This window comes from Podarcis cretensis, assembly GCF_951804945.1.
Source record: "Podarcis cretensis genome assembly, chromosome: 17".
NCBI classification, from domain to species: Eukaryota; Metazoa; Chordata; class Lepidosauria; order Squamata; family Lacertidae; genus Podarcis; species Podarcis cretensis.
In genome coordinates, this window is record NC_137187.1 from 12,372,675 (window position 1) to 12,400,636 (window position 27,962).

The following is a 27,962-nucleotide window of genomic DNA, read 5'->3' on the forward strand; positions in this document are numbered from 1 at the left end:
TGCTAGGAAAGCATCTGGAAGCCCTTGAGCTACACCTAGCTTCTCCAGTTGCAAATCTATATGCTAAGTAAAGAGGGATGTGAAGGGAGTTGCATCTGTAAAATTGGGTATGCCAGCAGTTCAGTTTATGGGGTTGGTAGGCCCATGAGGCAGGGTAAAGCAGCCACCTTGGGCAGTAGAATCCCACGGCATGGTGCCTCTGTGGTTCCCCTGCCCCCCTACCACTGCGGGGGGGGGGGGCACAGAGAGATTTCTGGCTGGCTTCCAGAGAGATTTCACCAGAAGCTACTGCCATGTGACCCTGGTAAATGAGACTTCAGTTGTAGGCAGGGACAGCACTTTCCCATTCTTCATCAGGCAGCAAAACAAGATGGCTGCCCCTGGGGATTAGGGACATGACCCATCAAGTGACTGAAGACTCAGGGAAGAGTATGAACGGGGGACTTTGGTTTCCCCCAAATTAAATCTGGTTACCTGAAAGTTCTGTGTGTAATGTGCAGTAGGCAAAGTATCTAGGACGGAAAAGGTGACCCAACTAAGGGTTAAGAATTGCTTATGTTTGCGAACAGCTTTAGCATTACTGCGCTGTCATTTACTCGACATTTTAAGAAAAGCAAGCCGCAAGAAGCATTAATATGGCTAAATAAAAGTTTATTACATGCTGCCTACATAAATCAATGCAACACAGTGAGCCTTCTAATCAGAATCAGAGACACACACCAACCGTAAGCTCCAGATTAACACGCAATTGCTTATAAATCTTGAGTGCATTTCTGGTTTCTAATGCCAAAAGTTTCATAAATAATAATCATTCTTTAAAATATCAATCAGGCGAGGGCTTAAAGCATATGAAAGCTAAAGTGGCATAAACAAAAGGGAAGGGAACCTCCGCGATTGCCAGCAGAAACAGAATTCATTTTTTAGCCATTAATCATCTGGCACCTCCGTTGCTTTTCCAGATGTGAAATGTAAGACATGGGGGGGCGGGGAGGTGGGAAATTACGCCATCACTGCCACAAGCTGCATACATTGATTAGCACATTTAATGCTTTGGTGCTCATTGTGTAGAAGATTAATAGTCCTCCTAAGCCAATGCATCAAGCACAGGAAATACCTGAAGAGCAGAAGTGGGCATGCGTTCCTTAAGGGCACTCAAGGCTCTTGGAAATGCCACATATCTTGACCTACTTGTGGATAGCCAGCTTCATTTCCTGCATTGGCTGTGGATACGGTGTCGGGGAACATGGTGGGTTCCAAAGGCATGGCAGCATCAGCGTTAAAAGGCATGAAGCTGTCAGGGAGCCCCTCAGCTGCCGGAGGGGCTGCTGTGGCCTGTGGTACACCTGCTGGTCCTTTGCTCTGGGCCGCAGGGTTTAGCAGGTTGCTGTTGGCATTGGGCAAGGCACCACCCTGGGTGCCATCTAGGGAGATGATGTTGCTCCCCTTGCCTGAAGGGTTAGCTCCTGCGTTGGCTCCTCCTTGAACTTCAGGCTGCTCTGTTATTCCAAGCTGGTCATCTTCCACAGTGTAATCACCTGGCCCACCGAGGTTCGGTTGCATGTTTCCATATCTAGCATCCATGGCAAACAGGTTTGGGCCTGGTGCGTGATAGGCTGGTGCGCCAAATCCACCACCCTGGGAGAGAAAAAATTTCCAGTAGCTTTTAGCAGAGTTTTTCCAATATCCACAATGGCAGCAGTATTTTCACATTACGGTACGCTATAGTTAATATAGCTGTGAATGTGCAGAGGACTCTCACTTCACTCCTTGCTTTGCACAACCCCTGGCCTAGTGTTACACCCAAACTGGAGATTGTTGTTTTCGCTCCCTTCCTTTGCTCCCTTGTGTCTGTTTTTGAGCTTACCAACTGTGGCTTGAGTGAAACAAGAGAACAGTCCCTGGTTCAGAGGAAAGGCTAAACCAGGGAGCACGGTTTGTTGCTGCTGCTTGTGCCAGGGGAGGAGAGAGGTGTCAAGCAAACTGAACCAATGCATGTTTTCCTGCTCCACATCATGGTCTGTTACTAGTGGGGGCTGTGACTTCAGTGCTGAAACATTTGCTCTAGATGTTTTGGAATGAGAAGGGAGTATTAAAAATAGGGCTGGCATTTCTGATGCCAAGTGTGTGTTTAATGGAACATTCTGGGCTTGATTCTCATTCACTTCCTGGTGAATTAGAGTCTAATGTAGGATTTTAGTATAGGGGATCACTTACTGATTCACACTGGAGTAAAAGGTAAAGGGACCCCTGACCATTAGGTCCAGTCGTGGCCAACTCTGGGGTTGCGGTGCTCATCTCACTTTATTAGCTGAGGGAGCCAGTGTACAGCTTCCAGGTCATGTGGCCAGCACGACTAAGCCGCTTCTGGCGAACCAGAGCAGCGCACGGAAAGGCCATTTACCTTCCCGCCAGAGCGATACCTATTTATCTACTTGCACTTTGACGTGCTTTTGAACAGCTAGGTTGGCAGGAGCAGGGACCAAACAACGGGAGCTCATCCCGTCGCAGAGATTCAAACTGCCAACCTTCTGATCGGCAAGTCCTAGGCTCTGTGGTTTAACCCACAGCGCCACCCACGTCCCTTCAGATTGGAGTAGTTTCTTTTAATTGAGGGGAAATGTTTTGTGTCAAAAAGGGAGTGGCTGCTTATTCGAAGGCCAAGCTTTTTTTTTTTAACCCTCCTTGGCACTGACAGGCTTAAAGAAAGAAAAAAGAAAAAGAAACCCTGTTATATATTTGTTTCTCCCAAATATTTCTCTTCCAGCATCAGTGGTAAACTGTATACATCACTCAATATTGGTGAACCTGTACTGTGATACTTATCTAGCCATGTAGGAGAATTACGGAGATCTGCTTACATTACAATCCTGTAATCAGCATTATATCAGTTTGAGGGTAATGACCTCTCCAAGTACCGTCAATTTTTTTGTGAGGTAACTGAGAAATGTTCCTTAGCAACTCTGAATGCCATTGCTACAATTCATAGAGTCCCTTGAATGGTAGTTACTATAATACTTAGCTTTTAATGTTTATAGCATAAGACAGCCATCCCCCAACCAGCTGTCCCCCAGATGTTTTAGGGTAAAAACCTCCCAACGTCACTGACCACTGGCCATGTAGACAAGATCTGATGGGAGCTGGAGCCCATCAAGATCTGGGTGGCACCAGGTAAGGGAAAACTGGCATAAGGTATCTTTGTAGACAGAATTTGCTTTTTCATTCATTCACAGTGTAAATTAATGTAGTAATTAAGGAGGCATATTTCAACTTATCACAACTCACCGGCATTTCTTCTGAGCTTACTATTCCTAGTCTGGCAGGAGCCGCCTAAGGAACATGTAAGCAAACAGCATATGAGGACCAAATCATCCCAGGCCAATACACGTACAGTGGTGGGAAAACACCCTTCATTTTAAAGCATATTATACCCATTTGATTGTACTTCATAAAACATTTCTGTCTACATGGTTTAAAAGTCCACATTGCTGCTTATATTATTTCCTTCCCTTTGAAACATTAGTGTATCATAAACAAGTTAACGAGCTCTGGAGTGTTTTGCTTTCCTTCACTGAAAATTCTTCCTGTCTTTTGAAATTAAAAAAATTGCAACGTGTAGCTTCCAGGGGTAGGTTTATGATCATTCCCATAAGTGTGCCCCCTCCCTCCTTCCCTCCCTCTCTCAATCACACACACACATTTGAATAGCTAAATTAGAATGCAATTATTCTTTTGCAAGCAGCATACGGAAAAATCATCTCATTGATTCTATCCGTTTGTCATATTTTAGTGGGATTGACAAAAAGGATGAGACTGTGCAGATGAATGGGTTGAGATGTGTAGATGGGTGGCAAGTTAGTTCTCAGATACTCTTGTTGAGCTTTCTGAGACAAAGTAATCAAGCTGTGATAAGGAGGAAAGGGAGCGCTGGGATTGGCTGTAGCGGAAGGGCTAGCTCTGCCCTCATTCAGGTGGCATCTCTGAGTTCCTTCTCCATTCATTCCTGTGAGGGAAAGGTGCTGCACTTAGATCCACTTTGCCCTTTGGTTCTGGTGCTGGCTGGCCACAGCTTCTACTGGGGTGACAACAATATTGGTGTCGCCAGCATTCTCATACTGTGCGCAGAGCACACAGAGATGTACTGCACCCCAGATATTCCTTTAATGTTTTGGTTGTCTCCCTGACATGATAATGATAAGGATTTCATTGCCTGTAAATGAATGCAACATACTTACTCCTTGGCTGGCTATGTAAGACATGTAATGCAAACTGGGTGGCATCTAGACAAAGGAGAAAAACCAATTAGCAGTAGTTTTGCTTTCAGGAACAGTACTCTTTGTTGTTTCATGCAAAACAGTGGAGAGCTTAGAGGCCCGTCAGCATCTTGTTCTCAATGGTAGTCTTACCAAAATGCCCTAAGACATGGATGGAGAACCTTTGAGTTTCCAGGTGCTGCTGGACTCCAAATCCCACCAGTCTAGCCAACATGGCCAATAGTCAGGGATGATGGGAGTTGTAAACCAACTACATCTGAAGAACCACAGGTTCCCAATTCTTGCTCTTATAGTTAGCACCTACACTGTGGACTTAAGTCATCACCTCTTCGCAGCAAGTGTAGAATCATAGAAATGTAGGGTTAGAAAGGATCCCAAGGGTCATTTAGTCCAAAGCTCTGCAATGCAGGATTCTTAACTAGATCTTAACTAGATCATACATTACAGATGGCCATGCAACCTCTGCTTTAAAACCTCCAAGGAAGAAGAGTCCAACACCTCTTCTGGGTGAGATTAAGGTACTGCAATAATTTTACGTGATTCACTGTACTGATGGCTTTTCTCCAGACAGGTCAATAAATCCTACTTGTAAGAATGATAAAGTGGGATTCCCACCCCCTGTATTGCCTAGTCCAGGCATTCCCGAACTAGGCCCTCCAGATGTTTTGGGACAACAATTCCCATCATCCCTGACCACTGGTCCTGTTAGCTAGGGATAATGGGAGTTGTAGTCCCAAAACATCTGGAGGGCTGAGTTTGGAAATGCCTGGCCTAGTCCTTTACTGCCCTGCCCAGACTTGTCTGTGAGGTCAATGTGGGGTGTGCATGTGGGGTAGCGAGGCTGAAAGGAAGACACTTGATGGCTGCCGTTGCTTTAGATCTCTGTGTTACCATGCACTGCTTTGCTTCATGATGGATAGTACAGAAAGCACCCATGTCAACAGAGTTCTTGCATAGCTTAACTTCTCAGAAAAGTCACTTTGACATGAGCTCATTTTTAAACCTGTGCAAGATACTTACTTGATGCACTCAAGGTAGGACTTTGGGTCATAAGTCCAGGGCCAAACGCAGGAGAATGAGCAGGAGCCCTTCCCCCCACCAACCCACAAATATGGATGGGTGAGAAGTCTGGTTCAGTTTAAAGGTGACTGCATCAAATTCGCAATGTAAGAACTGAAACACATGGATCTTTCAAAATTGACACTTATCTAAATTTTGCAATGCAGTTCTCCAACATTTACAAAAATTAATATATTAGGGGACAGTGTGTGTAAAAGCTAATCTGTCAACGAAAATATCATTAAGATGCCTTATATTATAGGTACGGTAATTGCTTTTAAAAAATGTGTACTTGAGACAAAATTTCATGGGAAGTTGTGTTTATTATGAGAAATTCAAATTAAAATGCTGAGGGTTTTTTTAAGAATTGCAGAAATGTGAAGAACTAAATTTAAGAAAAACAAGAAACTGAGAGAATTGAAATTGACAGTTCCTTCCACCCCTAGCAGAAAAACTGACTGACCACATTTTGGAGTGATCTAAGTAATATGTATTACTGTCTAAAGAGCCTCACACCTCCCCTGTACAGTGGTACCTTGGGTTACAGACACTTCAGGTTACAGACTCCGCTAACCCAGAAATAGTACCTCGGGTTAAGAACTTTGCTTCAGTGGTGGCACAGCGGCAGCGGGAGGCCCCATTAGCTAAAGTGGTACCTCAGGTTAGGAACAGTTTCAGGTTAAGAATGGACCTCCAGAATGACTTACGTTCTTAACCTGAGGTACCACTGTAATACCACAAAGTTCCGAGCCTGAAAGCACCTAAGTGCACCACTGGGGTTGCATGTTAAGAGAGTTCAGATATGTGAATCAGTGTCTGGCAGCATGACTGTTTTGAGAATCAACATACAGATCTATGCTGTGGTTGTTGGGCTACATCTTGTGGAGTTCCAAGTAAACCTGGGTAGAGCTTTGCAAGAGAAAGGAGCATAGAAACATCCAGTGAAGTGAAATGCAAGGCAAAAACTAATATATATATAGAATAGGTACTATAATACGTACCCAAGAAAAGTATCAAAGAACTATGGGTGCTGCCTTTTTGTGCATAGAATTCAATGCTAATTTTTCAAGGCGATATGAAATAAAATTCTATACTGACTGCCTGACCTAATGTCCCTGAGTATTCTTGTATAGTGGGTAACTGTATCTATCAAGAAAACATTTAGAGACATAAGACTAGGAGACACAAAATGAATAACAAAAGCAAAGACAGACCTTAATCCTAATTTGCAGTTGAGGCTGGATGCTTTTACAGCACTGTTTCAGCTGACCAGGATTGGATGGAAATTTGAAATTCTATGGAAGAAAAATCTTCCAAAAATTCAGAAACTGGCCTTTGGCAGGAAAATGAACCTATCATCTGGGGGGGGGGGGGAGCTCAGGATTCAAGCACTGGAGTCCCTGAAACCTGTACTGGTGGTTTTGGGACTTAGATGTCACCTGTTTATAAAACTGACCTGCTGAGTTTGTCTCTCTGATGGCTGCTGTTGGACAACTGGCTGGTTTCCCTCCGGCAGCAGAAATGGCTTCTGCTGGAATGGTGGCTGCATATCGTACTGCTGGAGTTGGACTTGCCTTGTAGGAATGAAATTTACGAGCTGGAAGAGAGGTTGCTCTTGCACTTCAGGCTGCTGAAGCAGAATGGGTGTCTGCTGAGATGGTAGTGGAGGAGGGTGTACAGGCATGCTGATTTCATACTGTAGAGAGGAGCGTGGGAGGACAAATAGCCAGAAGGAAAAGGGTACAGTCATTAAGAAGTTATGTCCATGATACCAAAAGCAGTGCATGCCTTTTTAAAAAGTATCTAATGTATTAGGCTCTTGCCTGCAAAATCTCTCGTTCTTTCATTAGTATTCAAGATGCCAAATAATTAGCAAAAGATGCTAATGACTGAGTTGTACTGAAATAAAGATGATCTCTTTAAATGCCTATATAGCACAACCCTAAATCATTCCTTATGTGTTCCAAGAGGCCTTTCTCCCTATAAACTGTGCCCTGACAGCAAACAGAAAATTGCCATTCTTCCTAGCAAATATCTTGGGGAATAGTTTGGCTGTCATCATTTAAGAGACATGAAAGCGATTGCATCACATCCAGATGCCTTGTTTATTCAGCATTCATCCTGATCTTTTTGCCTAAAATAGACTATGACTTGAGTATTCATTCCGATATGTTATTTGACAATGAACATTTATCCTCCATCCATCCTGATTCGCTTGCAGGCTGTTTTGCACATTTTCCTGGTAATATTTCATTCTCCTCACACTTTTCAATGCATTTCTCCATTGCTTTCCAAACCACAAAAAGCTGAAGGGGTTTTTGGCCTTTTTTTTTTTTTTAAGGATTTGTTGCACTCAGGCTTTAGTCCACTTTAATTGGGCAAACCTAAAGTCCCAGTAAGTGATTGAATCTCTCCCGCAAAATTCTAATGCCCTGGAAGCACCTTATTTTTAATCCTCATTATACTGAGTACAGTTCCCAAAATTATTGCAGCACAAGCAGCTTACCTGTTGAGTTTCATGTTGCTGAGGTCCTCCCCTTAACCAATAGTAAGATGGATGTGGCGGAAGAAAGTTGTGTATCCACATTGTATTAAACGGACCTGCATAGCTATAAGGCTGAGCATACTAAAGAAATGGCACAAATCAATGCAGATATTCTGCAGCTGCAATTCACATTTTAGCATTCTTAAAAACTTGCATTAGAATGTGGCATCATAAATAGTTGGAAATGGGTTTTCTTATTGATTTCTGTTATGTTGACATACCCAGTTCTTTTCTGCTCAATAATACAGCCATATATTTCATTACAGAGGGATAGAGGCAGAAGAGGAAGGTGGAACAAGGGAAGTATTTACAATTATTCCACCTTTGGGTACCCAAGGAACCCTCAAGCTGGTTTACAAATTAGTAAAGAAATACAGACAACATAAACCCATATCAATGAATAAAAGTACAGCATTAAACTCTAAGACCTCCAAATGCCTTCTGAAATAAAAAGCTCTGCACTTTTTATCCATAGTCCTCTAGATAAAGTTAAAACAAAATAAAAAAATTCCTTCCAGTAGCACCTTAAAGACCAACTAAGTTAGTTCTTGGTATGAGCTTTCGTGTGCATGCACACTTCTTCAGATACCTGAAGAATGCACACGAAAGCTCATACCAAGAACTAACTTAGTTGGTCTTTAAGGTGCTACTGGAAGGAATTTTTTTATTTTGTTTTGACTATTGCAGACCAACACGGCTACCTATCTGTAACTAGATAAAGTTAGTTTGTGACCATACGTAGCTGCAATCCTAGGCAAGTTTGCTTGGAAGTAAGTACTTATTCTCTAGTAAGCATACTTAGTCTTGAGTAAACATGCATTAAAATAGGCTGCATATCCAAGAAACCAATGGAACAAAGATAGCCCAGGCTAAGACTGCAGTCCTATATGAATTCAGCGGGATCCACTTCTGAGAAGACATGTAAAGGATAACACAGTAGATTCCATTCCTCTCAATGTAGAACAGACAAATCCTTTCTACGTTTACCAAGCTATATGTCACATGAACATAAAATAATTGCAGATTGGATTGCAGCCTTAGTCATGGCCAACTTGAGCCAGAATGTACCTTTCCTTTGTCTCTTTTAATTGACTTTTAAACTGCTTGAGAGTTGATCACACATTGCACAACCTACAGGCCCAAGTTGTCTCTACATATGCACAAGTGTTTGTGTGAAGCAGTGCAATTCATTCATCTGTACAGCTCAGCTATTGTGTACAGAGATACATAGACTGTACACTTGTTGAACAAAGTGTACAGTGCAACTATCTGGGTACGCAGGCTGTGTGCATGTTGAACACAATGTGATTGTTATAGAAATATAGAAATACTTTATTGTTTACCCCCTCCCTCCCACAATCTCTCAGTCCTTATTATACTCTGTGTGCTGTCGGACGACCACCAACACCAAATGTCAGCTGCTATGTTGCTGTCTTCCATTCAGCAGCCTCATGGCCCACAGGCAGAAACTGTTTTTTAACCTGTTGGTGAGGCTTATCATGCTTCTATATCTCCTGCCTGAGGGCAGGAGATTAAAAATGTGCTGGCCAGGGTGTGAGTCATCCCTGAGAATGTTCCTTGCTCTTCTGAGGCAATGGTCTCCAGCCCATGATATCGTGTGCTATCTTCACCACCCTCTGTAGGACTTTCTGTCCATGGCTGTCAAACCAGCATACCATACCGTAATACAGTATGAGAGAACACTTTTTATTGTGGACTGATAGAAGGAAATCATCAGTTGTTGAATATTAAGACAAGATCCAGCATTATGCCAGCAGATAGGATGGGAATTCTCCTTCATCTCCTTCCCCCATGAAGATTTGGGCCCCCGCAAATCTACTCTAGAGGCATCCCCCAACCCTCCGGATAACTTTTTGGAGATGCAAGCAGACATCTGCTGAGCAAGCAGGATATTACAATTGGATTTCTATTGCCAAAGGAACAATAGATTTTTGGGGTAGTTTGTCATATATGAAAATATTCTAGAATTGCATCATGTATTTTCTATTGCAGTTACATTCACTTAGAAAGAGAATTTTTCAAAGAGGGTATCTGTAATTAGCTGCAGTTACCTGCTGGAGTACACCTGCCACGCTTGGTCCCGCCAATTGTCTCATCAGCTGAAAAGAAATGAAAAACCCACAACATTAATACCAACCATTTTATCTTCGCAATATTATTCTCCTTCTTATTGCCCCCCTCCCCCCAGGCCCATTTCTGATGCTCAGAATTGGTATTTAACTCAAGGTCCTTATCTTTTGATGCCAGAGATAGTGCCTCGAACACAAGTAATAACACTTCTAAGCACGTGCAGAGAGCCTTCTTATTGTGGAAGAACTCCCTGATATTGTAGAATGCCCATATTTGTGGTATGATAAAGTAAAAGCCCATAAAGCATTTAAAAATCATATAATTAGGAAATCGTTGTATAATGTTTGGATAAAATACAAAGACCTTTTAGAAAGAAAGACGCCCAGATGGCTTTCACCAATGGAGGCAAAGGCCCAGAAAAATTAAATATGGATACCAAATGGTTGAGATATTATGACTTATTAATAGAGGAAGAGGAAGGTTATAAATTAAGACCATTTGAGTAAATTAAAGATAAGCTAAATTGGCTACATTACCACCAGATTAACGAATTGTATAAACTGGATAAGAAAAATGGTTTTGCCTTGGAAAAATCTAAGTTGGAGATGGAGTTGTTAGATACTGAAGGTAAAAATTTATCTAAAATGTACAAGCTTTTGCTGGAGTGGCATACGAAAGATGAACAAGTTAAATCGGTGATGATAGATTGGGCAAGAGATTTAGGACATAACATAATGTTTGAGGACTGGGAAAGATTGTGGAAGAAAGGGGTGAAGTTCACCGCATGTACTTTGTTAAAGGAAAATATTATGAAAATGATGTATAGATTGTATTTGACTCCTGTAAAATTAGCAAAGATGTATCATAATTGTGATAATACATGTTGGAAATGTAAAGAAAAGGAAGGAACATTCTTTCATATGTGGTGGACCTGCTCCAAGGTGAAAGACTTCTGGGAAAAGATTTATAATGATGAAAAAAAAGTTGAAATATACATTTATAAAGAAACCAGAGGCCTTTCTTCTCAGAATAACAGGTTCGGAATTGCCCAAGAAAGATGTGAATCTATTTTTGTATGCCACAACTGCGGCTCTTATTTTGTTAGCTAAAAAGTGGAAAACTCAAGAATTACCAACAGTAAAAGAATGGCAGATGAAGATGATGGATTTTATGGAGCTAGCCGATCTAACCGGAAGAGTCCGCGACCAGAAGGAGGAGGAACACCACGAAGAATGGAAGAAATTTAATGATTATTTAGCTAAATTTGTTAAGCTAAAATAACAGGAAATAGCGTCCAGATACTTAATGGGCTTAGGATTGTATTTATGTTAACTGATAAAATAATATGTTTAATACAAGAAGGAGAAGATTTAAGGATGTTAATGTTTAATTTAAAGGGTATTAAAATTGGGATTTGGAAAACCGTTATAAGGATATGCAATGAAATTCAACTAAGGGGAAACGAGGAAGTCGTTCTACAAAGTAAATAACTGTTATTTTCAATAAGGTTATGATTTATGTTTGTTATGTTTTGTTTGTTTTATGTTTTTGTTTGTCTTTGATATTGCAAAAACCAATAAAATTTTTGAAAAGATATTGTAGAATGCCTGTGTCAGATCAACATAAAAAGAACCTTGCGGGATCACATCCAGGTCACACACATCCAGTCTAGGCCAACATCCTGTATCCAAATGCAGCCAGCCAGATTCTTTTGGGAAGCCCTCAAATGCAGCATGAAACCATAGCCCTTCTCAACTTTTTGCGCCCAGAAAATGGTATTCAGAAATAGATTGCCTCTGAAAGTGGAGGTTACTATCACAGCTAGTAACCCTTGGTAGACCAGTCCTGTATTAAAATGGTCTTTGAAAGCCATCCAAGCTAATGGGCATTGTGGCAGCGGTTCCCACGTGTAGCTTATACATTGTGCACAGACGCACTTTTCTTTTATCTGTTCAGAATCTCCTCCTGGACAGTTTCATGGGATGGCCTGAAGCATTAGCGTCCAGGAGAGGAAAGGAGTGGTGAAAATCTGTCAAATTTTCTTCTTTGCAGGTTGTACGAGTCTTTGTTTAAGGCCCAGAGCCACCCTTGTTATAGAAAAGGGGTTTCCCAAACTTGGGTCTAGAGCTGTTTTTGAGCTACAATTCCCATCATCCCGGACCTCTGCTCCTGCAAGCTAGGGATGATGGGAGTTGTAGTCCAAAAACAGCTGGAGATCCAAGTATGGGAAACCCTGTTACAGAGCTTAACACAGTTTTCCACTGCTTGGCCGAGATCAAGATTTCAAATTCTTTATTCCGCTCCTTCCTTAATATATGTGCATTGAACTGGTTTGCTGCTAATAAACATTTCTATAAGGTAATAGGGTTTTTTTCCTTGTTACATAAGAATTAATCAGCTGTTTTAATATCTCTGGGGCCTCTGGAGTTGTAAAAGCTGTTGGTCCGTAAATGGTAGTTAGCAAATGCTTTTTCTGAAGATATTGCCATCGAGCATTTAAAGGTAATTCATAGTTAGCTCTTAACACAGAGTACATTCATACCTTGGTTCCTGAACGCCTTGTGAGTCAAACATTTTGGCTCCCGAATGCTGCAAACCCGGAAGTGAGCGCTCCGGTTTCCAAATGTTCTTTGGAACCCGAACGTCCGACGTGACTTGCGGGGCTCCCTGCAGCCAATTGGAAGCCACGCCTTGGTTTCTGAACATTTTGGAAGTCGAACGGATTCTGTTCGACTTCTGAGGCACCACTGTATACATAAAATTCATCCTTCTCATCTATCAAATGGTCAGGGGATATATGACAGGCAGAGATAACAAATTCTACTTTGGTCCCCATCATTTTCCCTGCTGACATCTGCAAAGACAATGCTGAGATGGTGGAGGGGGAGAGAGAGAGAAGCTGACAGCCAGTGCCACCCCCTGGACTGGATGTCTGTAAGAAGGCAGGCAAGCAGGGGCAGAGGGCAGACCAAGGTTGTTGGGGGCACTGCCACATTTGCCCTAGTGCACCAACCTCCACTAGCAGATTGTGCATATCAGCAGCCCAACTGCTGCATGCCAGTTCTTAGGTGATGTTGAGATTAACTCTTGTAACCATCGTTTGTTGCAGGTGATAGAGAGAGTAAATAATGACAGGTACAGTCTTGAGCGGTGAATTAGTTATAAAAGCCCATATGCAACAGAATTTATTTGTTCCTAAGCATCACAGACGTGGGTGGCGCTGTGGGTTAAACCACAGAACCTAGGACTTGTCGATCAGAAGGTCGGCGGTTCGAATCCCCACGAAGGGGTGAGCTCCCGTTGCTCGGTCCCTGCTCCTGCCAACCTAGCAATTCGAAAGCACATCAAGTGCAAGTAGATAAATAGGTATCGCTCCGGTGGGAAGGTAAACGGCGTTTCCATGTGCTGCTCTGGTTCGCCAGAAGCGGCTTAGTCATGCTGGCCACATGACCCGGAAGCTGTACGCCGGCTCCCTCGGCCCATAAAGCGAGATGAGCTCCACAACCCCAGAGTTGGTCATGACTGGACCTAATGGTCGGGGGTCCCTTTACCTTTACCTTTAAGCATCACAGAAAATATACTGGAGAGAGCCAAAACAATGGTGGCACCTCTGGTTGCGCTACGTAAAAGCTGCCTTTGGTTCTGGATCATTCTGTAGGTGTGCCAGGGGCATGAGGGAGTGTTGGTCCCATGATCCATGGCTGCCCTGACGTGCCCCCGAATGCCTTGATCTGCCCACCCCCACTACTAGTGGGACATCTGCACTTGCAGGGCTCTCTGTGCCAAGGCCTGTCTGTAGATCTCCCTCTCTGCTGGAGGATGGCATTTACAGTTTCCTAAAACAATTCAGCTAGCCTTTCACCAGCTGTAGCACTGCAGCCCTGGCTAATTATTCATTACTGCATTAATGATTTAAAACAGCAAACACCATCATTCAGAAAAGCTTATTTTAAGATGCTAATTGGACCGGTTCTCCTTGAAGGTTATCATAATGACTTCCAGATATTTTAGAGATACAGTGGTACCTCTGGTTAAGTACTTAATTCATTCCAGAGGTCCATTCTTAACCTGAAACTGTTCTTAACCTGAAGCACCACTTTAGCTAATGGAGCCTCCCGCTGCTGTCTCACCACCGTTGTGAGATTTCTGTTTTCATCCTTCTTAACCCGAGGTACTATTTCTGGGTTAGCGGAGTCTGCAACCTGAAGCATATGTAACCTTAAGCCTATGTAACCCGAGGTACACCACTGTAATTGCAAGTGTAGGTGGGGGGTAAAATATACCTCAAGGCTTATACCACCCCTTCCAGGTATCCCGGCATGTTGAAGAAGCATCTGCGGACAAACAAAATATTTCTTGAATCTCCCCCTACCTTTTGCAACACTTGCATTTGGGAAGGTGCTAATCACTTGTATTCAGAAAGGGGAGAAGCAGGTTTTCCATTGCTGACTTGCTCTTTTGCATGAAATTTATATTGTACTGAGGCTTAGGTGTCTAAAAATGGCCACAGATTCACCTTTGTGCAACCACACAAAATGACACAAAAATGAATGGACCTGATCCAAGCTGGGTTAGGCATGACATAGTCCTGATTAAAGTAATGGGACTCCTCATCACCTAGGCTGCACCTGCACTGCACATTTAAAGCATCATCATACCACTTTAAACAATAATGGCTCCCCCTCGAAGAATTCTGCAAATTGTAGCTTGTTAAAGATGCTGAGAGTTTTTAGGAGATACCTATTTCCCATTTGAACTTACAGTTCCCAGAGTGGTTTAACAGTCAACCCATTTCCCCAGAGAACTATGGAAATTGTAGCTCTGTGAGGGGAATAGGGGTCTCCGAAGAACTCTTAGCACCCTTAACAAACTACATTTCTCGTGAGTTTTTGGAGGAAGCCATGTCTGTTTAATGTTGTAATACTTGCAAACAATAGTTTTCAGCCCTGGTTTGCATTGCCCATGGCTTCTGCTGCTGCTCATCTGAAGCAAAATTAAAGTTAATGTTGGGAGAAGAAAGGAAGGGGGGAAATTTATCTGGATAGGGAAAGAGGTTGTGTGAGGAGTAAGCCATCAAGCCCATAATCTGCTCCCAGTCTCAGCAGGGTTGTAGCAACACTGGGCCTTTGTCATATAAAATTCAAACCATTTGTAAAAATGCCTTGGAAGCCATCTTGATATTTATGATGTTATATTTCCCTCCAACATGAGAAAAAAACAGAGGATCGTCTACTCTGGAAAGCACTGTGCATGTCAAGTCTCCAAAATAACAATCTATACTACTAGTAACAAAACAAAACATGGAACAGGTTCTCCTTAATTTGATGGACAACAGTTTGAGGTAAAATTGTATTAGTTACCGGCATTGCAGAGCAGATTCCTAATAGGACTGAGATAAGGATCCATTTTTTCATATCTTTGATGTTATGTCTTGAGTAAAAAAAGGACCTGGGAAGAATTTCAGAGGATGATGAGGTCCTGGAAATGAAATATAGTAAACAGTGAAATAGTGGCATAGTCAGTGCAAAGACCCCTTTGACAAATGTGGTTTTCCTTCCATGCTTGAGGTACTTAATACCCATGGCTGGTGAAGTTTTTTTATCAACTGAAACAAAAACCCCACATCCCTAGGAGGATGGGGAAAAAAACCAATTATTATACAACATTACAATACAATGTTAATACAATGCTAATAAATCAAATAATTTATTTTAATCACTAATTAAATGGATTTAATTGCTGCTTTTTCACTATACCCCAAATCATGACATCACACTCAACCTAATGGTAGAGGGAGCCCTTCCCATGATGCTCTGTATGTCTAAGGATGCTTCATCACTTAACACTGTTGCCAAGCAGTCAGAAGGAGGAATGCGAGGCATTTTTGAATCTTCCCTGTTGAACGGAGTCCTGCTCTTCCAACAGGAGTAGCTTATGGAGAAAAGGAGAGGTACAGGAACTAAATGAACAATGCCTTGTGCCAGTTGTGTGGCAGGCAAGCCTTTTCTGGTACTGTAATGCAGCTATGGGGGGATCATTACCTGTTAATATTCTGCCTGTGGCGCTGTGGGTTAAACCACAGAGCCTAGGACTTGCCGATCAGAAGGTCGGCGGTTCGAATCCCTGTGACGGGGTGAGCTCCCATTCCTCAGTCCCTGCTCCTGCCAACCTAGCAGTTCGAAAGCACACGTCAAAGTGCAAGTAGATAAATAGGTACCGCTCTGGCGGGAAGGTAAACGGTGTTTCCGTGCGCAGCTCTGGCTCACCAGAAGCAGCTTAGTCATACTGGCCTCATGACCCGGAAGCTGTATGCCGGCTCCCTCGGCCAATGAAGCGAGATGAGCACCGTAACCCCAGAGTTGGTCATGACTGGACCTAATGGTCAGGGGTCCCTTTACCTTTACCTATTCTGCCTGTCAAAAGAGCTTATTACTTGTGTGCATTTACTGATTTGATTTCAGACCCTACACTTCAGCATAGAAGCAGGTGAGGATAAACTTTTTATGAACTGAAGAGCTTGGATGAACTGGGAGTGAATTTGTTTGCTTTGTAAAAGTGCAAACTTGAACTCAGACAAGTTCATTTTTGGATAAGAGGAACTTGAACTAAACTTGTTCCTTTTAAAAATGGACTTTGCAAGTACCTCCAGTTGCGGACGGGATCCATTCCAGAGCTCCGGTCAGATCCTGAGGTTTCCGCAACTGGAGGTGTCGCTTCTGTGCATGCACGTGGCACATAGAGCGCTTCTGCGCATGAGCGCAGAGCGAAACCTGGAAAAATACTTCCAGGTTTGCCATGTTCGTATCCCGAAGGATACATAACTGGAGGTGAACGCAAATAGAAGTACCATTGTACTCATGAGTAAACCCCTCTCTGGTTCCTGGTGGCTCTGCTGCTTATATATGTTTTGAGCATACACTAATCTCCAATAAGAATAATGCTGAAACTGTCTGAAACTTTAGTCTACAAGATAATGAGGGTTTTCATAACAATCACAATCATGCCTACATAATATACACCCTGTGCCAAACATTTTTCTTCCCTAAAGAATAGCTTGTGTCATATGTTTATAGCCTAACACTGCAAAAAGTAATTTTAGGCTGAGAGTGCACAGAGATATAAAAAGCAATGCTAATGAATTGATCCCAAGCAAGCTCTCCAGCACAGCGGGGCCATATTCCACAAGTGGCAGGGCTTCTAGATTAAATACACTTGTCCTGTAATTCACTTATAGAGGAACGGAAGACAAATGTGGAAATTCTTGCTTGGGGAATTGGGGGAGGCCCAATATATTTTGCTGCCTGAAGCAAAGCAGCAAATGTTATGTGCCCTTCCCAGTCACCAAACACACACACACACACACACACACACACACACACACACACACACACACCACAAAATGTATTTTGTACACAGAGCCAGTCAAGTTACTTTAGCACCTGAGGTAGAAAAGTGCCTCTCCCTGGGAATAAAAATACAGCAATAACAAGCCCCAAATCAGCTGCCTGTGGCGGCCATTACATTCTGCCTCGTGGCAGCTGAGGGAAGGTGAAAGGGTTTCTTAACGATAAATTTTAGGGAAGAAGTTATGACAACCCATTGCAGCAAAAATCAAAACCAAAGTAAGTTATTTGGCACCTTAAAGACTAAGGTTGTTTCCTGAAGACTGTTTACATAGCCTTCAACATTTATCTGATAAAAATAGGGACATCCTATTCAACAACAATTTTATTATTTATTCCCCGCCCATCTGACTGGGTTGCCCCAGTCACTCTAGGTGGCTTCCAACATATATAAAAACATAACAAAACATTAAACATTTTTTTTTTAAAAAAAACTTCCCTATACTGGGCTGCCTTCAGATGGCTTCTAAAGGTTGTATAGTTACTTATCTCCTTGGCTTGGGAGTCACGTAACTCCATGCCCCCCAACCCTTCTCTGATGAAAATAGGGACATCCTAATGACATTCCAGGATCAAATCAGAAACCAGGAGGGCTTTTGTAAATCTGGGACTGTCCCTGGAAAATAGGGACACTCGGTGGGTCTGTGTTTAGTGAGTCCTAATTAACTTGCACAAAGTTTGCAGGGCGTTGATATGATAACCCGCTACTTTTTGAACATTCACTCTGATTTGTTTCTGAGGAGGCTGTAAGACCTACTTCACACAATTATTATCCTACTTTTCCCCAGTGCTTCCCCTGACCACTTCCTTCATCACAAAAGGCCCATTGTTAGGGGAGTGGATTTGTTCTGCAAGAGCACCAAATCCACTTTAACTGCCCAAACTAAAGTTGTCAGTGTGCAATTAAATCCTACCCACAAAATAGTGACTCTCTGGAAATGGCCTAGCACACTTGCCTTGAGCTCTCGTAATGTAAGCTTTGTCACTTTTTTTCACAGGGTTCTTCACACACACACACACACACACACCACTAGCCTGAGGCAGAACCAAAAATTCAGGGGAAAGTGTGTGCTGTCGTGACTGCTTTCTTTCTCAGACAGAAGTCTTGTCTGTGATGGAATACAGTCCCCTTCCTCCAAGCATATCTATTACAGAAGATGGAAAGAAATGTTTACCTTCACGCTGTCTTGAAAATCCCCCAACCCTTGTTGTCTTGAGGCAACTGGTGAAATCTTCAGAAGATAAAGCTTTCACAGGAATGATTTGTAAACTTCTCTCTCTAGAATATAAGCCTTATTGAAATGGCCGGCTAACCAATCAATACCGAGCAAAAGGGCAGGGGAATAACAGACTTCCAGCAAGTTCCCACCTACCCTTACCACAGCACATAAAACTCAAAGCCATGATATCTCATTACTTATAATTGCATCCTCAAGTCTATATTTATAGAAACCATTGTCTAACACATAGAAAATGAGCACAATAACAGAATGTGTGCAACAAAGCAAAATGGAGATGAAATCTTGTTTATGACACCAGGTGTCTCGGCGGTCACCCTCTCCATGCCACAACAGAAGTGTTCTACCTGAAACGGCTCCATTTTAGTAGCTGTCCCACAGGTGTAGCTTTCCACCTTGCTGCATCTCTAGAAACACTGCCCTGTGGAATACCTACCTGCCACTCAGCTGATCAAGTTGCAAAACCTGTATCAAAACATGGACACACTGCAGGTACAAAATGAACTAAAACCAGGAGAAAATGTTGATTTAAGGACATAACCTCATCTTCTGGTAAGAAAGAAAAATATATATGAAAGCAGCTGAGATTTTTTTAATGGTTTATAGTTCATTTCATGTTTTCTTTTTTTTAAATAATATTTATTAAAGATTTTCAAATATAACAAAAAAAGAAAAGCATCCAAATTTAAGGCCTTATTTTCAATATCATCTTTCCAGGACTTCCCCCTCCCACCCCCTCTTATATTCCAATTCTTTCAAATAGATTCAGCAAATTCTTACCCCAAATTTTAAAATTATTATCATTAACCCAATTTAAAAAATATTTTCCCATCCCCTAAAATCGACCTGTTCCCTTCCACGAGTTCCCCTCTTTAATATAAGATACAGATTAACATAAAAAATTAGAAAAAAAGAATAAAATATAATTTAACACCCTTTGGATTCCAAATTTCCCTCCCCCCTTTCCCGGTTGCGTTCCCAATGTCCGTCAATATCTACTGTCTCCTGGAGCTCCCACATCTAAGCCATAATCCTTCACCAGTCCGCTTTGCCGTCTTTTTAATAGTCTTTACCGTCTTTTAATCATCTTTAATTTCAAATGTCCAATCTTGGAAGGGGTCTATCTTCCAACCTTGTCCAGTTCTTGTTGTTCTTGTTGTTCTTGTTGTTCTCTCTTCTCCTCTTTTTTTTTTCCCCCCTGCTCTCCTCCACAAATGTTCTAATTCCAAAAAGCTTGTAATTCCTCTACAGAGGCTTTGTTATTCAGGAACAAAACATTACGTCAAGTCCCTTCCATTCTTCAATAGATAAATCTATTGTCTCCTTTAGTGTGTAGACCTCTGTAGACAAAATAGTGTTCCATTTCTGCAGTTTCCCAGGAGATAAAAAGTCCGATTCAAATTCCATGCCAGCGATACTTGTAATAACCCACAGCTCCTCTAGAGGGATTATAGTAACTCAGTTTCATTCCCGATCACACCCACCAGTCAAAGTAACTTATTATTCCTTGTTTTAAACAGTTTATATCCAATTTATAACAAATGTAACCAGCAAAGTCCTCGTAACAAAGTTCTCTTTTTGTTCTTCAGTTTTGGCAGCTCCTTTGACAGCTGTCAAAACCTCTATTTCTCCTCTCCAGGCGCTCTCACGGATCGTTCCCGGGGTTTCCGGGGGTGGTTGTATTTTAATTCACATTCCACTCTTCTCCTCCAGCCCAGCTTATAGTTTTCCATCGCGAAATTAATAACTTTATCAAAAAAAAAGGTTGCACTCGATCTTAGTTGTCAGGTCCTTTGCTTTAGCTCCTCTACAACAGGGGGGAGGTTGACTTCCTTTTTATACCTCCCCCGCTCGCTCCGAATTTAAGAAAAAATTTATTCCCCTTTTTAATCCAAGTTCCAATTACTCACGGGTTGTTCTTTTAAGTCCAGATTTTCAATGGAAGAAGTCAGCGCTCTCCGCCAAATGGCATGCGGCTTCACTCGGCAGGGGAAGCGGAGGACTCACAGCACCACCACCCCCCCTGTCACCCGCTCCGCAGCCTTTAAAAAGGCTCCTTCGCGTGGTCGGGGGGGGCACAAACGGTGCCCGCCGAGTCACCATGCCCATGGGTTTCAGCGCCCATGGTTTTTAAGGGTCCCCGCGTCGCCAGCGCGGTAGAACCCAGCCCCTGCCGAGCAGGCTCCCTCCGGAGCTCGGAGGGAGTCCGCCATTCGGCGATGGCGCCAACCCGGAAGTGCATTTCATGTTTTCTTCCAGTGTCAACATTATATGTTAATCTGACAATCCAAAAGCAACACGGTGGTCTAATAATATGATTACAACACTTTTATATCACTACTGAATTGTATCTTAATTTACAATCAGCGTACAATATATACATGGTGACACCACCTAATATGACTTAAGAAAATGTCGCATACTAAGGGATTTTTTTGGCTAGTATAACTTCACAAAGAATCACTGAAACTTGAGGCAACATGCCTTCCAAGGTAAGTGTAAAATCAGACAAAGCACAACTCATGCAGTGTTTTGCAGGGAATAAGTTGAAGGATGTTGGTGCTCCAAAAACAGCAGCAGCAGCAGCAAAGTCCTTCCAGGATAACCAACTGTTTTAAATCTTCTTCCTCAGCTGATAATAAAAGCTAACACTGTCAGCCAATTACACTGATTAGTGTAAGCTGAACCATTTGTATACTGTGTACCCTTGTGGATGTTTTACTTGGTAATGTACCTCTTATTGTGTAATAACCGTTTGTAGAATGTTCAGGTATGTCGTCTCATTTATTGTATTTGAATGTAATTGATTTTATTTGGTGGTCTTAATGAGTTGCTAGCCCCCCCCCCTCAGGTATGGCCAGGAACCTCCAGGAATCAACCTTAATCTCCAGGAATCTCCTGAGGCTAATCCTGGAGATTTGACAAGTAACCAGTGCTGTCCCACATTGGCAAGTGCTGATAGGGCACATCCAAATAGGGCCATCCTATTCCATAATAATAATAATTTTATTAATTATACCCTGCCCATCTGACTGGGTTGCCACAGCCACACTGAGCTGCTTCCAACATATATAAAAACATAATAAAACATTAAACTTTCAGATGTCTTCTAAAGGCTGTATACTAACTTATCTCCTTGGCTTGGGGGGGGTGTCACTCCAACCTTCATGCCCTTCAACATTTCTCGAATGAAAATAAGGACCTCCTAAGGAAAAGCATGGAAGCGAGAGCTGGACCATAAAGAAGGCTGATCGCCGAAGAATTGGTGCTTTTGAATTATGGTGCTGGAGAAGACTCTTCAGAGTCCCATGGACTGCAAGAAGATCAAACCGATCCATTCTTAAGGAAATCAGCCCTGAGTGCTCACTGGAAGGACAGATCCTGAAGTTGAGGCTCCAGTACTTTGGCCACCTCATGAGAAGAGAAGACTCCCTGGAAAAGACCCTGATGTTGGGAAAGATGGAGGGCACAAGGAGAAGGGGACGACAGAGGACGAGATGGTTGGACGGTGTTCTCGAAGCTACCAGCATGAGTTTGACCAAACTGCGGGAGGCAGTGGAAGACAGGAGTGCCTGGCGTGCTGTGGTCCATGGGGTCACGAAGAGTTGGACATGACTAAATGACTAAACAACAACAAAGGAAAAGCAGGACATTCCAGGATCAAAGCAGAAACTGGGACAGCTTCTGTAAATCTAGGACTGTCCCTGGAAAATAGGGACACTAGGAAGCCCCGGGGAATGTTCTCCAGCAGTGAAGCAAGGCTGGGTAAAGTGGCTACGTGGGAGTCAAGAGGTCTGATCAGGAAGTTGCAGGAGATGCAAGCAGGTGGGAGGCTTAGTTTGTAAAGAGAGGGGGAAAGGATGGAAACCAATCCTGCAAAATATTCAGCGGTTAAAAGAGGTCCTGAGACAGCCTAAGGATCTGTGCATTCATTCAGATTCATGGCTTTGGGGATTCATCAAGACTCCAATATTTGGGCATTCACTCAGACTCCCAGCTTTGGGGATTGTGGCACCATCCTGGTTTCTGTGAGCAGGGGTTGATCAGTGGAGTTCTGGAGAAGTTTTGCAGCACTTTTCTCTGACTGATGAGTTCCCAGTTTTAGAATTTCTCCAGGAATTTTCCCAGTCACAGTAGGCATATAAGCAGTCACATGTAAGAACTCACCCACTCATTGATGTGTAACTGGGCCCACAGAAAATTATGTTTGAGCCAGGTGAAATTAAGGTATTCTGGAAGGAAGTTTCATCAGTAATGAGGCATAATATACCTACAGTTATTATCCCACCAGATTTGACTATCTTCTGAAGGCAGCCCTGTTTAAGGAAGTTTGTAATTAACTTCTAGTTGGAAGCCTCCCAAAGTGGCTGGGGAAACCCATCCAGATGGTCAGGGTATAAATAGTGTATTATTATTATTATTATTATTATTATTATTATTATTATTAGCTCCATAGAGGGAAGTCACAGATATCCTCAGTGCTTTTTTCTGGGGCACGCAGTGGGATGCATAACCCTAAACATTTTGTGAATCTAAGTTTGGCCTCCTTGAGGGGCAGTATTTTCAATATGAGGAGGAAAATGAGAGTACCCCCCCCCCAAAAAAAAGCACTGGCTATCCCCAATTAATTATCATTGATTTAATGGCAGCCACAAGAACTTGGATATGCCCTGTAAATAGGGGGATCAGACAGAGCAGGATATAGAAGATGTTATGCTTATGTTGACATCAACACATCTGATGAGAGGATGTGTTGGATAAAGAATGAAGGAAAGGAATAAACAAGATAAAGAGACATGATGATAATTGGAATTGGTTTGTGGTCTTTAACCAGAAACATTTCGTTGATGATGTTGACTTTTCAGATAAGAAAGAAAGATCTGAGTGCATTGTTGTACACAAGTATGAAATGAAAACTTTGATTTGTTTTGTAATATTTCATCTCAATAAATTTAATAGCAAAGCAAAGGTAAAAGGTAAAGGTAAAGGAACCCTGGACAGTTAAGTCCAGTCAAAGGCAATTATGGGGTGCGGCGCTCATCTCGCTTTTTATTTTATTTTATAAATATTTTATTAAATTTCTTTCGTTATAACAAATTGCGAATACAGTTATCCAATTTTACATTTTACACTCCCCACCCTCCCCATTGACTTCCCTCATCTTCCTCTTCTGGTTTGTTACATTATTTATTATCTTCTGCATATTAATATACTTTAGATGTTATTGCATTGGGAATGTTTATTCAAAACCTGCCAATGAGTCCATCTCTTTTTGTTGTTTCTGTAGGTAAGCTTTTCAGGCTGAGGGAGCCGGCATTTGTCCACAGACAGCTTTCCATGTCATGTGGCCAGCTTCTGGGGCAACGGGACGCCGTGATGAGTGCCAGAGCGCTTGGAAACGCTGTTTACCTTCCTGCTGCAGTGGTACCTATTTATCTACTCGCACTGGTGTGCTTTCGAACTGCTAGGTTGGCAGAAGCTGGGACAGACCGACAGGAGCTCACCCCGTCATGCAGATTCGAACCGCTGACTTTCTGATCGGCAAGCCCAAGAGGCTCAGTGGTTTAGACCATAGCGCCATGCCGGATCCCTTACTGAAGAAAAAAAAAACCTTACTGGAAATAAGTATTTAATTTTAATTGACATCATATGACTGGGATATGTTAGTAGAGCATGAGACTCTTAATCTCAGGGTCATGGATTCAAGTTTCACATTGGGCAAAAAGATTCCTGCATTTCGGGGGGGGGGGGGTTGGACTAGATCAGTGTTTCCCATCCTTGGGTCTTCAGCTGTTTTTAACTACAATTCCCATCATCCCTGACCCCTGGTCTTGCTAGCTAGGGTTGATGGGAGTTGTAGTCCAAAAACAACAAGGTTGGGAAACAGTGGACTAGATGATCCTCACGGTCCCTTCCAACTCTACAGTTCTATGATTCTATGAAATGACATGGTGGTTCTGTATGAGGTGATTAATTTGTGATGGTTCACACCTGTGAGTCACTTAGTTGAATGACTACAGTGAATGAATGCTGAACATCCACTGCATTAAGAACAGGATGCTCCCATCCCAAAATCCCATGGATTCTTCAGAAAATATAAAGTCATATAATGCCCCCCTAAAAAAAAAAAAAAAACCTAAACCAAACCAAAAAAAACCCTTTAGAACATGGCATCCAGATAAAAATCATCAAATACTAAAGAATTCAAATCACTTCTTCACTTTTTTTCAAAGGGGACATAGAATTGTCACATGACCATTTTTTAAAGCTCACCTAAAACCAATATTAATGCTCCAAAATGGGAGATTTGAAATACTATATATATTTGAAGTAAATTTCTGATAAATGAAGTTAGAATATATGTACCTCACACCCATTCTGAATGCCTCCCTTAACATAAGGCCTTTACATCTCGATATTCCTTTTAAATATACCGCCGTGTCTAAATGATATTACAGCAATAAAGCTGTCTCTGTTTCCTGCTGTGGCACTATTTTTCTTTCACTGAACTTTTTCTCTTAACTTGGAAGAAAGGACAAAACCAGCAGTCAGGCGTTTGACTTCCACTGTGATGTGATTTGACTTGCTTTCATCCTTTAAATTAAAGGCTTGAGGCAAAATTACTTTGTCACATAGCCAGATTCTCTGGGGAAATTTTGAAAGTGCCTAAAGAATTTAGGAATTGAATTCAAGAGAATGTCAATGGAAATTGTATTATTTAAGTGCTCTAGATATGTTCAAACAAGGCAGAAATTCGTGGCAAAGTCAATTTTGTTTCTACCATCTCCTGCTTCCCTTGCAGTTGGGAATAAGGAGGCTATGGAATATATTCTTAGTACTTGTTGCATCTATGATGAAAGAAAGACAAAAAAGACCAAAGAAGAAAAAGAAAAGGTTTTGGAAAGAATTTGCATGCAAACAGAACTAAAGTGAGCCAGTGTGGTGCACTGGTTGGAATGTTGGACTAGGACTCATTAATGGTTCCTTGTTATCCTGGGAAAAAGTGAAGAGTGAGGTGCCACAGGGTTCTGCCCTGGGCCCGTTATTGTTCAATGGCTTCATAAACGACTTGGATGAAGGAATTGTCAGAAACGTCTTGCATGCACAGACATTCTGCCAAGTGTGGTGTTGAAAGGTGTGGCTTTATGTTTTTGTTTAGTCGTTTAGTCGTGTCCGACTCTTCGTGACCCCATGGACCAGAGCACACCAGGCATTCCTGTCTTCCACTGCCTCCCGCAGTTTGGTCAAACTCATGCTGGTAGCTTCGAGAACACTGTCCAACCATCTCGTCCTCTGTGGTCCCCTTCTCCTTGTGCCCTCCATCTTTCCCAACATCAGGGTCTTTTCCAGGGAGTCTTCTCTTCTCATGAGGTGGCCAAAGTATTGGAGCCTCAGCTTCAGGATCTGTCCTTCCAGTGAGCACTCCGGGCTGATTTCCTTCAGAATGGATAGGTTTGATCTTCTTGCAGTCCATGGGACTCTCAAGAGTCTCCTCCAGCACCATAATTCAAAAGCATCAATTCTTTGGCGATCAGCCTTCTTTATGGTCCACCTCTCACTTCCATACATCGCTACTGGGAAAACCATAGCTTTAACTATACGGACCTTTGTTGGCAAGGTGATGTCTCTTCTTTTTAAGATGCTGTCTAGGTGGTGTCTTATAGTGACGCCATTTTGGATGGAAGTCATTGTCAATATCAACTTTGTCCATGGAAAATTCCAAAATTCTAGGATGCACACAATTTATATTCCAACACTGTGGGCCTTGACAGAAGGGTAATGTAAGTGGTCTTTGTGCACCCTGTTGGTGGCCAAAAGGCTGGTGTTACAACACTGGAAGGAACACTTTTGATGCCAAAGTGTGTGCTGTACCTGAAGCATAACCCCAGAGCTAGAGAGGGAAACCTAGTGAATGTTGATGAGTTTGTTTCCATTTCGTCTTGAATATTCAGATGGCAGCCTAGCCTGAACCATAGGGTGACCTCTGCTAGTACAGGCAGGAGAAGCAAATTACCCTCAGCAATGCTTGTGAAAGGGGCTGGAAATGGACCAAGACAGACTTTGACTCATCAGTTGTCTGAATTATGGGTGGCTCTTGAAGAAGACAAAACGGCTGAAAGTTGATGTTTCTGGGCACATTTCAGAAGGCTGGGTTATGTGTGAAAGTGAAGTAGTGTCTCAGATCAGAATGATGAGGCAAGACTTTCTGAAGCTTTTGCAGTTCACTGTTGCACAAACGGTAATTAAAATGGGGCAGACAGAGCACACAATGTTGAAATTGCTGGTAATAGATGGTGCTCTGCTTGCTGATACACACAAGCACGATCTGTGGTGGTTAGAAAAATATAGCTTTGCCTAGAACTCAGCAAGGCAAGCAGAGATCTGGCTAGACAATGGATATGGCCTAAATGCCCTGCGGTATTGGTGGCTGTCTGGCCTCTGGTGCAATATTCTTAAAAATAAGTGGCAATGGTGGAAAGGAAGCCATAATATGTTCCAGTAACTAAGAAAGGACTTCAAGCCACCTTTGTTGTTGTTGTTTAGTCATTTAGTCATGTCCGACTCTTCGTGACCCCATGGACCAGAGCACGCCAGGCACTTCTATCTTCCACTGCCTCCCGCAGTTTGGTCAAACTCATGCTGGTAGCTTCGAGAACACTGTCCAACCATCTCGTCCTCTGTGGTCCCCTTCTCCTTGTGCCCTCCATCTTTCCCAACATCAGGGTCTTTTCCAGGGAGTCTTCTCTTCTCATGAGGTGGCCAAAGTATTAGAGCCTCAGCTTCAGGATCTGTCCTTCCAGTGAGCACTCCGGGCTGATTTCCTTCAGAATGGATAGGTTTGATCTTCTTGCAGTCCATGGGACTCTCAAGAGTCTCCTCCAGCACCATAATTCAAAAGCATCAATTCTTCGGCGATCAGCCTTCTTTATGGTCCAGCTCTCACTTCCATACATCACTACTGGGAAAACCATAGCTTTAACTATACGGACCTTTGTTGGCAAAGTGATGTCTCTGCTTTTCATGGAGCAAGCCACCTAGTAATGGCTAAATCATAGAATTGCAGTGTTGGAAGGGAACCCTGAGGATCATCTAGTCCAAATGCCTGCCATGCAAGAATAGGCAACTGTCCCATATGGGGATCGAATCTGCATCCTTGGCGTTATCAGCATCACACTCTAACCAACTGAGTTACCCAGCTTCTCATTTCTCCACTCTTAAGTTCAGTTCTCCACAATTCTACATCAGTTTGCGTTTTTTCATATAGGAAGTCCCATGAAAATCCAGCAGCGCTTTAGTGTGAATTTTGTCTATTACACACAACTTTGCAGGCAATTTTTTCCTAATGGGCACATTT

The 27,962-nt window shown here is 42.5% G+C and overlaps 1 protein-coding gene across 1 annotated transcript; it reads right to left on the bottom strand.

The window, feature by feature from the left end:
* Nucleotides 1-634: 634 nt before the first annotated feature.
* AMBN (ameloblastin) lies at nucleotides 635-18,659 on the bottom strand. The gene is made up of 8 exons (XM_079959705.1): nucleotides 18,545-18,659; nucleotides 15,327-15,444; nucleotides 9,948-9,995; nucleotides 7,837-7,956; nucleotides 6,787-7,026; nucleotides 4,233-4,277; nucleotides 3,283-3,327; nucleotides 635-1,635 (listed from the first exon to the last, which is right to left on the bottom strand). Exons 2-8 carry the CDS (start codon nucleotides 15,378-15,380, stop codon nucleotides 1,153-1,155), a joined length of 1,035 nt encoding a protein of 344 aa, XP_079815831.1. The 5' UTR covers nucleotides 15,381-15,444; nucleotides 18,545-18,659; the 3' UTR covers nucleotides 635-1,152.
* Nucleotides 18,660-27,962: the final 9,303 nt, after the last annotated feature.

What these genes read in the sequence shown, in the direction of transcription:
- AMBN (XM_079959705.1), bottom strand. Translation starts at nt 15,380, where the DNA reads ATGAAAAAATGGATCCTTATCTCAGTCCTATTAGGAATCTGCTCTGCA. An exon ending in TGGCAGGTGTACTCCAGCAG is followed by an intron (nt 7,957 to 9,947) that starts GTAACTGCAGCT and finishes CCATTTCTTTAG; the next exon opens with TATGCTCAGCCTTATAGCTA. An exon ending in CAGAGAGACAAACTCAGCAG is followed by an intron (nt 4,278 to 6,786) that starts GTCAGTTTTATA and finishes TCCTTTGTCTAG; the next exon opens with ATGCCACCCAGTTTGCATTA.